This window comes from Trichosporon asahii (genome assembly GCF_000293215.1).
Source record: "Trichosporon asahii var. asahii CBS 2479 unplaced genomic scaffold scaffold00008, whole genome shotgun sequence".
NCBI classification, from domain to species: Eukaryota; Fungi; Basidiomycota; class Tremellomycetes; order Trichosporonales; family Trichosporonaceae; genus Trichosporon; species Trichosporon asahii.
Window position 1 is genome coordinate 125226 of NW_014040916.1, and position 12760 is coordinate 137985.

Consider the following 12760-nt stretch of genomic DNA (forward strand, 5'->3'; position numbering starts at 1 on the left):
CTATTTGATACCCAATTTATGACTGCAACCGGCTCATGGCGGCCTGAGCAAGAGTCATGTCGAGCGCTCCGCGGAGCTTGAAAAGCTCGCGCTGGAACGCAAGCTCACGCTCAACACGACCGTTCAGCTTGGCGAGAAGCTCGTCAACCAGCGGGGAGTGGTCGAGCTGGGGCGAGTAGAGGTCGAGGAGAACGGAAACAACGTCGGCGCATGCCTCGCCGAATCGCGGGTCGGTGACATGACGGGTGAGGAAGCTGAGCAGCGGCTCAAGGGTCACGTCATCGCGGCCGGAAAGGGCGATTCGGAGCGCATCACGTTGAACGAGCTCGAGGATGAGCGCAAACGTCGTCGTGGGTCGGACGGTCTTCTTCAGCGCCGCGTCCAGGGCAGCGGAGTACTTGAATGACTTCAAGTACTTGTCGTAGTCGCGGAGACGCTCCTTCCTCCTGGTCTCGACACGGAACTCGTCGGCGGGGCCAATCACGGGTCCAAGGGCAGCACCCTTCGCCTTGACATGGCCTCGTCCAAAGACAGCCTCCATGTCGGCAAAGTACTCGTAGGCGCCGTTGGCGATGGCAGCCTGCTTCGCCTCCTCCTCGGCGACCTCCTTCGCCTTGGCGTCACGGCGGCGAACGCTGAGCGTGCCGTCCGACATACCCGCAGCAATATGCGTGTCGTCAGGCGAGACAGCGAGCGACAGAATCGGGGCGGGGTAACGCATGGTGTGAACAACCTTCCACTCCTCGACATCGTACGCCTTGACCATGGTGTCGAGCGAACCGGTGAGAACGCGGCCCTTCGAGCCATCGAAGGCCAGGGTGGTGATCGTCTTCTGGTGGTTGCTCAGAGCACGAACGCAACGTCCCATAGCCAGGTCCCAAACGCGCAGAATCGGTCCACCGGCAGACATGGCGACACCTCCCGACGGGAAGGCGAGGACATCCTCAACGGGTGCTCCTCCGTGGCGCATTGTCATGGTGCAGTTCGACTGCGCAGGAGCACGAACATCCCAGAGCTTGATGGTCGAGTCGTAAGATGAGGAAAGAATGAGGTGGGGAGCGGTGAAAACAGCAGCGCGAACGTAGTCGGTGTGTCCTTCGAGAGTAGTGAGGCACTCCTGAGTCGAGACGTCCCACAACCGGACTGTCGTGTCGTCTGAGCCCGACAGGACCTGGGGAAGATGGTTGGAGAAGTGGGTAACATGCACCGGCCTAATGTCAGTTCACCTTCGGTCGACAAACTCACTGGTTGTGTCCCTTGAATGTCCTCAGGACGGCTCTGCTTCCAACATCGAACACCTGAACAATCGCGTCATCGCTTCCAGCAACCATGAGCTTGCCGTCCTTCCTGAACTCTCCGCATCGCGCCGTGTCCTTGAATCTTGACACAGTCTTCACGACCTTTCCAGTCTTAGGAGCGTAGACGAGCACTCGCGTGCTGGACGTGACGGCATACCGGTGAGGGCGAGCCGGGGAGAAGTGAATGTGGGTGACGGGAGCGTTCTGCTTGATGAAAAGCGGGTGACGGAACGAGTGGAAGTGGCGCGAGTGAGGGTTGATGCTCGAGGTAGCGCGAGGCGCTGTCGGCAGCGCCTGAAGCGGGTGAAAGTCCATAGCTGCTAGTGACTCGGAGTCTGCAAGCTGCTCGTCGGTGGTGTTCGCGAAGCAAGTCAGTCACTCGTAACTTCACGACCTCCACTCAGAAATCTTGAGTGGCGATCGACGGGTGGTGCTACACACGTAATAAAATTGTTATCAAATAACAATTAACCTCATCATCACAATCAGAGCACGTGACTTAAGTATGTTTGTATTGCAAGTTGTAAATGAAGGACGCTGAAGGCGCAGAAGCTTGCATGGGGCGCTGAAGGTGTTGCTTGAACGGGGAAGGGGAGGACATGCTTAGGCTAATAAGCATCCTTACTTTCCTAGAGTGCAGCATGCCAACTTTGATGTCTAGATAGAAGCCAACTGTAGTGCTGACTTGTGGCGCTTAAATGAGCCTGGAGGACATTGGTTCCGAAGGAAGGCAATGCGACAATCGCTCCTGAGAAAGGGAAAGTCCTTGAAAGCCTGCAGTAGCAGAAGGAAAGATGGTGAAGACTTGCAGAGCGTGTTATGGCCTCACCAGGTGAGCACTGGAGACTGCAACAATGCGCTTGCGCTTATAAAGCCCGCGGTAGGAATGATAGGAGAAACGACGTTGTCGAAAGCTAGCAGCTTCGCCATCAAGAGGAGGAGAAGAGCTGTCCTGGACCTATCGCCTTCAAGGCTTTCAAGTCTAGAGCGGACCGAGAGCTAGCTTACTTGGCCTGACCATGGGACTAGGCAAGTGCGAACAGAGCGATCTCCCCGAGATCCCGGCCAGCTTCCGGTGCATGTGTGCAGCTGCGCGAGGAGTGGCGAGGGGGGTGCGAGGCCTGCGACGCACACGCTTCCCAGCCGCGTACATAAGTGTCGTCACAATGGGGACTCTCCGTCTTTCTCACACTTCCCCGCCTTCATTCTCTACTGAGAATCTTTCATGCCGTCCAGGATTCGACGATTCAAGAAGAGGGTGGCCGGCCCCGGCATTGTTCAGAGGGGACAGCCATCTGCGTCTGCGAAGCGCGGGCGGCTCAGCGACGACTCGAGTCCAGCGTGTCTGCCGGAGCTCATCGAGGACGGACACTCCAGCTCTGAGTCTCCGCCTGCACCCTCAACCCCTGCAGTGCACGCTATTTCCCCCGAGAACAGTGAGTGAGATAAAGGCGTTGAATGCTCACTGCCAGCGCCACACAGTGACGGAAAGCTGCCTGTGCTCTCGATTACAAAGCCCTCCCAGGGCCGGCCTGCACCATCCCAGTCTCTGCCTGTCTTGGGCTCAGCGGCTACGCCGCCCTCATCTACCATCAGTCGCCGGGAAAGGCGCGAGCAACAGCGCCACCAGACGGAGCGACTCAGAGGGGAAGAACTGAGGGCAAGCTTAACCTCGAAAAGAGCGAAGCGGCAGGCGAAGAGGAAGGCTCTGCAGGAGCGGAACGGCGTCGCCTACTCCCTCGAAGCAGGATCTTCACGGTGTGGCGGTGCTGGTGACTCTGAGGACGGCGACGGGGGAGAACGGGACCCGTCGGAGGAGGACGTGGCCACCGATTCGGACTTCTCTGATCGCACCGTGCGTGCGAGTACGGTAGCGCCCGCGGGTGGTGGCAACAGCAAGCAAGAGGAGACGAACAGGGATGGCGTAGCGGAGCTGATTATTGAACGCGCGGCTCCCAACATCGACGGTCAAGAGCCCTCCAACGTTCCAGCTGTCTGGGCCGGCACCACTCGTGCAGCAAGCGGCAAAATTGAGACTACTGAGGGGCTTTCGCCCCTCCCGGTTACCACAAGCTTCGACACCTCCTCCCAAGTTTGTCTCGAGAGCTCATCGTGCCCTCGTTCAGACCCTGCTTTGTCGCCCGTCGTCGAGTCCTGTTCAACCGGCACACCCTCATCGACACGTACCCACTCCCGCGCAAAGCCCAGCACTGGCCCTTTGGCAGACAGGAACTTCCCACTCGGCATCCCCTCGCGGCCAAAGACCAATACCGAGCGCGTTTGCGTCCCCTTCAAGAGCTCCCTCACATCCTCCTCGATGGGCGTTGATGCAGACTCTCCTTCAGAACTAGTGGAGGATGTAGAGAAGATGAGCGGACTGGAGCCTACCCCTCTCGGGCCACACTCCTCAGCGCCGTCACTCCGCCCCGCAGCTTCAACGCTTCTCAAGGCATTCAAGGGTACTCTCAGAAGCACTCTTGGTCGCTTCAGGGCTGCTACCGCGGCTCCCCAGGCCGTCGCTCTTACTTTCACTGATGACACTGTCATCAGTGATGGCAACGAGGCAACTCAAAAGGGCAATGGTAGTGCGGCGACCGGAACCAGCCTCGCAACCCCCGGACCCTCGTTCACCAACGGCCCTTTCAACACAGCGACGACTTCATTCCCGCCTATCGTCACTCAGGATGTCTGTCCTAGGCCCTCGAACTCACGCCTGTTGTTCTCGACCACTCAGCCATCTGAATCCCTTGCACTGAATCAGGCGCTCTTCGGATCAGGCGGCCCAAAGATTCAGCCTGTCGGTCAGGACAAGACGCACATGGTCAAGAAAGTCCTCGATGCCGTCCCAAACCGCCGTGTGACTCATCCCATCAGGCCCGCCAAGCCCGTATCGGTCATTCGTGCCCCCCCTTTTGACGTGTGGAATGTCACGTCGGCTTCCTCCAAGTCCCCTTTCAAAGCTACATCCCAGCTCGCCAGTACGACCCAGCCTTCCTCGGTCTCACACACCACGCAGAATGCTCAGCCAGCACCTGCCGCATCGACGCCGCCTCAGCCCGCGCCTCCCCCGCCTTCCAACTCTCAACTCAACACCGCGCCCGACCAGACCTCTGCCACCCTTGCCGTAACCTTCGACACGACTCTCTTCGATCACCGCCTCACACCTGACGAAATCGACATGTTCTGGCCTGCAGCCCTCCCCAAGCCGCTTCCCCGCCGCTTCTTCATTGACGCCGCCAAGCTCTGTCCCTCGCAGCCCCCAATCGCCCCGCAGTCGGCCGCCTGGCATCTAGGCGCTCACCGCTGCGCCGTGCTCATCCTGAGCTCCGTCTCGGTCCCCAAGTCTCAGTGCCGCAAGTGTGTTATAATCGGGGAGACGTGTCGTCGCTGCCTCCGCAAGAATGTGCTCGCGACGAACGAGAGGTTGGCACGTTTCTCGTCTCCCGCGCTTTGGCCGAGTATGAACTGGACGTCTAGCTTGCCCATCGTACCTCAGCCTGAGATGGAGGCGGAGGATGACGGGCAGATGATGAATGTTGGCCCCTCGTCTAACTTGCCTGACTCGTCCAACGCTGGCGCCAACGACTCTTCGCCGGCCTCCCAGCCCACCGCCAATCCGGTCACTGTGACCGATACTGCCAACCCAACCGAGCCTGCCAGTGCTTCAGCGACACCTACGAGCCAGTGCGACTGTGTAGACTCTGCCTCTGACACCCAGGCTTCTGCTTGGGACGAGGACAATCCGTCTTCGGACCAGTTTCTGAAGGAAATCCTCCAGACGCTGGACTAACCTGACGGGCGCGCCCGGACTCGCTTAGAAGGAGGGCAGAGTGAAGAGACTCGACAGTTGCCTGGCAACGAGACAAGACAGCACGGACAAGAGTGACAGTAGTGATACCTGAATAAAGATAGTGAAATAATGAGCATGCAACGGGCATTGGACAACGACCGATAGGCCCATTTGCAAACTTCTGCCCAAGAAATCAGAAATTCTCGAAATCATGCCCATCCGCCACTTCTCACTCCCGCCCGCGAAGTGCAACCACCACCCAAAGCACGCACGACCAAGCCACTTCCGATGCATTCATTCATTACACGTTATTACACAGTTTCATCTACCACACTCTACTCTAGCCCGAGATCTCGCTCTTGGGCCTGTCGGCCGAGGAGTGGAGGGAGCGCTCGGGACTGACCTGCTGGGAGTCGATCTCGCTGAGGGGCCTGTTCATGTTGGGGCTGGAGCTCGTGCGCGCGCCACCGAGCGAGACGCGGGACCCGCGCGCGAACACGGCCTTGAGCTTCTCCATCTGCTCATCAGGCGCCATCGAGGAGGGGCGCGAGCTGATTGAGCCCGAGAGCGATTGCCGCGACGTCGTGGCGGACAGGGGCGGAGAGGCGAGCTCGCGCACGGGCGAGCGCGAAGGCGGCGACAGAGGCTGCACCGGCTGGTCTACCGCGTTACGGCGATCCAGCGCACGCCACACAAACGTCTGTGCGGCGGGGTTCAACGTCGACGCGATCGCGGCCCGGACCTCGGCCTCGTTTTCAGGCGACAGCTTCATGAAGGCGTGCAGCTCGTTCAGGCGCTGCTCGTTGTCGCGCGTGTCCGTCAGGCGCCGCACGAGACGCTCGGCCTCGGGTACGTCGCGCGCAGGAGGGGGAGACTTCGGCATGCCGTCCGGTCCCATGGACATGCGGGACGCTGCCGAGCTCGCGATGCTCAGCGGCCGGTCAATGCCCGAACGGCGGCGCGAGTGAGACAGCGACGGCGGTCGGTCCATCCGCTCGGCCATGCGCTCCATGCGCTCGACGTGGTCGTTGCGTTCGAGAGCCTCGACGCGGTCCTCACTCTCCTGTCGGGAGAACTGGTCGGCCCGCGAGGGCACCGGCTCAGCAATCGGCGCGGGGGCAGCCACTGGCGTCGGAGCGACAACAGGGGCGGGCGCCGCCGGGGGCTGCATGGGTGCTTGAGCCGCATTCTGCGCGGCGGCATTCGCAGCGGCTGCATCATCTGCGGAGGCTGATGTTAATTCAGAGGCCTATCACGTTAACTCACAGATGCGGAAGATGTAGCTGTACACAGTCGTCATGTCAGCCTCGGCACCGAACTGCTCTTGCAGCAAGTCGTAGATGCCGACTCCAATCTCCTTGGTGTAAACTGGGATCAGTTGATGTTTCCGTGGCCATGCAACTCACCAATCACACGCTGGAGCAGGGTTTTAATTACACGCAGGGGAAGGTCGCCGTGCGGCAGGCCATACTTGGGGCGCCTGCGCCACTGCACGGGCGGAATGACCTGCAGCAGGCTCTCAATGATCGCCAGCAGCGTTCCGGCGCGGATGCGCTCGTTTCGCAAGTCGGCGTCGATCGAACGGACACGCTTGTACGTGCACTGCAGGATGACACCAATCTCGGATCCCATCTTGGGGTCGGGGTTGGGCGTCATGTCCTTGCAGAGCTCGACGAGACCCTCAAAGAGAATCGTGTATACCGCCTCGCGACTCGGCGTGGAGATCATGCTGCTGAGCACCATGCTCATGTAGTCGCGCAGGTCGTTCGCGCTCTGATTGTCGTCACCGCGGGCTTCGCTCCAGACCTCGATTGAGGCGTACTGCTGCCTGATGCCCGCGAACATCGTTTCGAGACCCTCAAGCTTGACCTTCTTCACCAGACGAGCCTTGCTGAAGGTGATATGGATCGTGCGCATCAAATGCTTCATCCTTCGCAGGCTGCGAGGCTCGAGAAGCGCTGCAGGGTCCTTCGGCAAGTTGTTCAGCTGGAAGCAGAGGCCGTTGATGAGATTGCGGGCCTCCGGGATGAAGATCTCCTCGTCCTCATCGAGAACAGCGGCGGTCGCCTTGAGCGCCTCAGCCGCCTCCTCGACATCCTCCGTGTAGATGGCGTCGATGAGCATGGCAGCCTCGCTAAGCTCGGGCTCCGGCGGTGGAGCAGCAGCGCGGCCAAGAGGCTGCATGGCGCGAGAGGGAGCTGCAGCTCCGTTGAAGTCATTAGCCAACGAGCGCGCAGCCGGTCGCTTGATGGAACCGGGGATGCCCGAGGGAGCTGGAATGCCGCGCGGCTGGCCACGGGCGGGCGTGGTCGTCGGCAACCTCGAAGCCGCCGGCGTCGGGATTCCTCTCGGCTGAGGGCGGGCTGACGTGGATGAAGACAGTTCGCGGGAGATACGAGCAGACGACGCCGGCGTGCCGTAGGAGGCGTTGGAGCTGGCTCGAGACCCTGGGCGGGGGGAGGCCGGAGCCTCACCAGGACGAGGGATACCACTAGCACCCTTCGACGCGGACAGAGCATTGCGGCGGTTGGCGAGCATGTCCTTCGCAGATGTCGGCATGCCCGCAACAACGGCCTGCAGGTTGCGAGACTCGCCCTGTAATTGAAGAAGGGCCATGAGGTTGAGTGCATTTGGTCGCGTTCCAGGGTCGGCGATGCATTTGGCGATGGCCTCGTAGAAGCCGCGTTCGTCCTTGCGAAGCACCGATCCTCGTCGCTTGAAGGCCTTCTCGATGAGCGCGAGACTCTCATTCTTCTGCGTCTTGCCGGCGCCTTTCTCCTCGAGACCGTACTGAACCAGGAGCTGAACCACCTGGGACGCAGGGATGATCTTGTCCAGACCATCAAAGATCGGCGTGAGCTTTGGCACAAACTTCGGGTCGCCGAGCTTCATAACCAAGGCGGGGACGAAGAGGCGCACCTCGACCTCTGTCAGGCGCTCCCCTGAACGAGTGAGGTAATCGAGAACATTAGAAATGACTTCCAGTGACCGGTTGTTCACTTGCGTGTGGTTGGTCATGAGTCGAATGGCGGCGTATTTCAGTGCGAGGTCATTGTTAGCCAGCTGGATGGCGTCGAGCTCGCTGTCCGGCAGGCCGAACTCGCCGGCAGTTTCGGGGTCATAGAACTCGGCAATGACAGCAAGTCCAGTCATGAAATCCTCCTCTGCACGGTGGTCCTTGCTGAATAGCAGCGTGAAGATGTCAGCGGAGGTGTGCGGCTCCATCTGGTGTGCAAGGTACTCGAGCGTGTCGCTGCGAGCTCCAGCCTCCAGCATCCAGCGAGCGGCATCGCGCTTCAACCGGTTCGCCTTGGCGTCAGGGGAGCTGGTCACAAACGGCAATGTCCGTCCAGTCGGTGAAGCGACAGCTGGTCGAGACGAGGCAGAGGATGTCGGACGGGGAGCCATCATGCGAGACTTCGGGATACCCAGTGGCCGCTCTCCAGTTGCCGATGGCGGTCGGTGGCTGGATGCTGATCCGAGTGCCTTCATTGCAAGAGAACGGCCAGGTGGCGCGATACCGGAAGGCCTCGGTACAGAGGCGCGCGGCGTGGCAGCAGTGACCTTGGCCGTAGGAGCCTTTAAGCTCCTGGCCGGCGTAGCCACCGCCGCGGGAGCAGCCTTGGCAGGCGTTGGCGGAGGGGCGGCAGCAGACGACGATGATGGGGCATTCGCGGCCGCGGCCTGGATCATGGGAACAATGGTAGCCTTGGAAGCGGGCTTGAGGTTGGTCGTCTTGTCAATGCAGGCGTCGTAGCCGACATTGCCGACAACGAACGGCAGCATCGCGCTCGCGGCCTTGCGCACATCACCGTTGCGATCCTCGAGACATGTGACTACAGGACCAGCAAGGGGCGAGAGGTCAGCCGAAGGTCCTGGCGGGTCGTCTGCAAGTCGGCTAGCAACCCAGCCAAGCACGCTCGAGCGCAGGGCAGGGTTGACGCTCTCGAGCGACGCGCCGATTCCGGAATACATTGGGTCCAGGGAGCCGATGGCATCAGCGATGGCCGACAGCGTGTTGATAGCAGCTGTTCGGGTAGTCGCCTTCTGGTCGGCGCACACGCTCGCAACCGCCGGTACTAGAACACGGCAGTACTTCTCGATGGGTTGTCCCATTCCGGTCGCGATCTTGGTGATGATACCAAGCGCAAGCATCTTGACCGAGAGGTTTGTATCCGCCATTGCCTTCTTCAGCACAGTCGCGATCTCGCCTGGACGTTAGTTATCAGAGGTACCTTGTTTACTCACCCATCGTTGGTTTCAGCCTCTGGTTAGACTTGACGTCAAGGAGAGCGTTGAGGGACTCAAAGGCCTCCTTGCGCGTCTTCCAGGCGTCACTCTTGAAGTCCTTCAGGACGGTGGTCTGGTTGACGAGCTTGTCAAGTTCCACTCGAGGGATGAGATCATCGAGGGCGTCCGCAGCACCGCCCTTGCCGCCCTTGCCCTTGCCGCCCGCAACCTCCTTGAGGTCGGCCTGCTGGCGCGTTGGCTCCGGCGGCGTCTGTCCGTCGACCTTATCGAACTCCTTGTTGATGGTGGCAAGAAGTGTCGGGTTCAGGTCTTCGATGAAACCGGAGATGTCTGCGCCAACGAAGATCTTCACCTGCACCAAGAGGGCCGTCGCGTTTGATCGCACCAGAGCGTTGGGGCTTCCGAGAGCATTCTTGATGAATGCGATCAGCTCGCGGAGCGGGATTCCTGCAGCACCAAAGTCGATAACCTGCTGCTTAATCCACGCGAGAGCATCGGCCTGGGCCTTGGGCGCCTTCTGCTTGGTCATTGGCTCATACGCTGGAGTTAGCAGTGCACTTCAGGACGCGACTCACATTGAGCAAGGAGGAAGGCCAGTGACGTCTTCTCAGCAATAGCGATGAGTGCCTCTCCAGCGGGCTTCTTCAGCTTCAGGTCGCCTAGCTTGTCCGTCAACGGTCCAATCACTAGCGAAGCCGCGGGCTTCCCGAAACTCGCACTCTTCTCCGCCATGAGCTGAATGACCTGGAAGATCTTGCCGGATACTTGGAAGTTCTTCTCTCCCCACCCCGGAATCTTGCTGAGGAACCGCATCATGATTTCGCTCTCGACCTCCTCACCGCCACCCTCGCTGACCCAGGTCACCATCTCATCGGCGCCCTCCAATCGGACCTTCCACGCGCTGTCGGCGAGCTTGGTGTGGTAGGAGGCTGGAATGAGCTCCTCAGCCTTGGCCATAGCGTCGTCTGAAGAATACCGGTACTTGACGGGTTCCGATGGTGAGCTCGTCAGAGCTTTCGCCGCTCCAGGCTTGCCAGCCGGTGCAGGCTTCGATGGACCGGCAGCAGGCGCGGCCTTCGGAGCCGGCTTGGCCGCAGGTGCTCGAGCTGCGGGAGCCTTTGTCGGTGATGGAGTAGCGCTTGACCGGGCGTCGTCCGAAGCAGCAGCAGCGGGCTTCTTGCCGAAGCGGCTGGCGAACTTGGCGGGCATAGCGCGTTTTGGGGGGTCGGGGAACTCATCGAGCAACTGGTCCTCAACCGGCTTCACCTTCTTGGGCGACTCGGGCGCCGGTGAAGACTCTTCAGACGCGGCTGGTGTCGGCTTCTTGCCTAATCGGTTTGCGAATCGTGCGGGCATCGCTTTCTTAGGCGGGGCCGCAAAGTCCTGTAAGAGTTCATCATCGTTGGCGGGTTTCGTCGGTGATGGTGGTTTGGCGGCTGGAGGCTTCTTGACAACGGCAGGCGCCTTTGCAACGGGCTTAGCAGCAGGTGCGCGAGCGGCAGGCGCGGCTTTCTTAGCCCCTCCTGGTCGATACTTGATTTCGGCGGTCGCAAACGCCTCCTTGATCTTGGTCATCTGGATCTCCGGAATGTTCTCGACGTAGGGGTTGAACGCGCGCTCTCCCAGAATCTTCATCATCGTACCCAGACACTCCGCAGCGGCTGAACGGACCGGCTCCGCAGAGTCAGTAAGGAGACCGACGAGCGCCTCCGCCATGGGCTTAATGTGGTCCTTTCCTGGAGCCTCCGTAGTCACTTTCAGACTTCGGTGAAGGAAGCCCAGAGTGCCTGCTTTGACCTGCGGGTTCTTCGACTTTAGGGCCGTGAGCACGTCTTCGACGATGTCTGAGAGAGTGGTCTGGAGTCAGCTAGACCAGTTGTAACCAGCTTACAGTCAAGAACACGGCATCGAGAGCCTTGCCAATCGCTTCAACAACGTTGGCCTTACGCTCCTTCAGTCGCTCCAGGCATCCGGTCATGACAGAGCTGCGGAACTGCCCGAAGGATTTGCCGAGACCTCGAGCCAGACCCTCCAAAAGCTTGGCCGCTTCCATCACAACATTAACGTTGGCGTCCTTCTGAATCTTGGTTCCTATTGTTTGTACGAGCGGCCCGTATGCACCAATGTTGGAATCGGAGATGCGGCCGTTCTGCGGCTGCGCAAGCACTTTGTTGCACTCCTCGAAACCTTCGAGACGCTCTTTCCACTTTGAGGAGGCGATGAGCTCCATCAGATTGCCGGGGAACAGGTCGAGGACGTTGACGGGGTCGAGAAGCGACATCGGGTCGATAACGGCTGGCTCCTCTTCACCGCCAGCATCTCCACCGTCGTCGTCCCCGCCCACTGCCTCTTCCCGATCCCGCTGCGCCTTCCGCGTCCATCGCTGGGGCTTTCCAGAACCTGCGCCCTTTCCGCTTCCGTCTAATGTCTCGAATGACTTCTGCAGGTCGGTCATCTGCACAGGCTTGATGTCGGCCAGAGCGGGCATGAGAGCGGGTCCGAGATACGTATAGAGAGCTGTCGCTAGTCCGGTGCCCTCTGCTCGCACATTCTTGTCAGAGTGAGCGAACACCTTGGGGAGGGCCTTGAGAAGCGGTTTGACATTTCCCAGAGCTTGGACGCCGAAAGATCTGGAGTTAGATCTGTACATCATGATGTCACTCACTCGACAAGCTCCTTCAGGCATGCGACGGCACCTGCGACAGCTTTCGGCAGCTTGGCACCCAATCCAACGAGAACGTTTTCCTGCATGTCAGCCGGTGATTCGGCCCGAGTGACTTACCACGACGCCCTCGCCCGTGTTCTCGACTTCCACGAACATAGCGCAGAGCTCCGTTCCCTTCTTCTTCGTGCCGGCTCGCGAGTTTCCAAGGGCCTTCTCGACGATGGCGGGGACGATCTCTGGCCGCAACCTGCAGCTGTCAGCATCCTGTGAGCGATACAACACTCACTTGGCGCTCGTCTCACCGCTATTCGTCACAATAGCCAAGACAGCCTCGATACCCTTCTCCTGGGCCACGGCATTCGAGTCCAGACACCACTTTTTCCTGAGACGAGTCAGCACACGCCTCCCAAGGGGAGCTCACAGGAGTCCTGGGTCGTTGAGGTATGGCCGAAAGAACGGGTCAGTGTCCGACGCCGTCTTGGCGGACTGAGAGATCACATCGTTGTACGCCGACAGTCGAGCCTTCCAGTTCTGCTCGTGTCAGTCAAAGCCCGAGGTCTCGTGCTCAGGCGAGAGAGCGATCGGCATTGTTTGTGCCCCGCACCCACCTTGTGCGTGCTTCGCTCGACGAGGGGGATGGTCGAGAAGTCCTCCTCCTGAGGTGGTTCGCCGTCCATTGTGAATCGGGTTGTCGGTGGGACGGCGGTTGGAGGAAGGTGGTCGAGCGACGCGGAGGCCGGAGGGCTGTCGGGCTCG

The 12760-nt window shown here is 60.2% G+C and overlaps 3 protein-coding genes across 3 annotated transcripts; 1 reads left to right on the forward strand and 2 right to left on the reverse strand.

The window, feature by feature from the left end:
• Positions 1-16: 16 nt before the first annotated feature.
• On the reverse strand, positions 17-1613 carry A1Q1_06665 (57.7 kda trp-asp repeats containing protein; the record flags this gene model as incomplete). Its single annotated transcript, XM_014327714.1, has 3 exons — positions 17-1171; positions 1246-1278; positions 1329-1613. 3 exons carry the CDS (start codon positions 1611-1613, stop codon positions 17-19), a joined length of 1473 nt encoding a protein of 490 aa, XP_014183189.1.
• A 910-nt stretch (positions 1614-2523) lies between these two features.
• Positions 2524-5088, forward strand: A1Q1_06666 (uncharacterized protein; the record flags this gene model as incomplete). Its single annotated transcript, XM_014327715.1, has 2 exons — positions 2524-2738; positions 2781-5088. 2 exons carry the CDS (start codon positions 2524-2526, stop codon positions 5086-5088), a joined length of 2523 nt encoding a protein of 840 aa, XP_014183190.1.
• A 340-nt stretch (positions 5089-5428) lies between these two features.
• On the reverse strand, positions 5429-12681 carry A1Q1_06667 (mitotic spindle assembly -related protein; the record flags this gene model as incomplete). Its single annotated transcript, XM_014327716.1, has 10 exons — positions 5429-6309; positions 6355-6456; positions 6495-9299; positions 9337-9856; positions 9898-11151; positions 11231-11981; positions 12159-12251; positions 12291-12386; positions 12426-12535; positions 12613-12681. 10 exons carry the CDS (start codon positions 12679-12681, stop codon positions 5429-5431), a joined length of 6681 nt encoding a protein of 2226 aa, XP_014183191.1.
• Between the last annotated feature and the right edge of the window lie 79 nt (positions 12682-12760).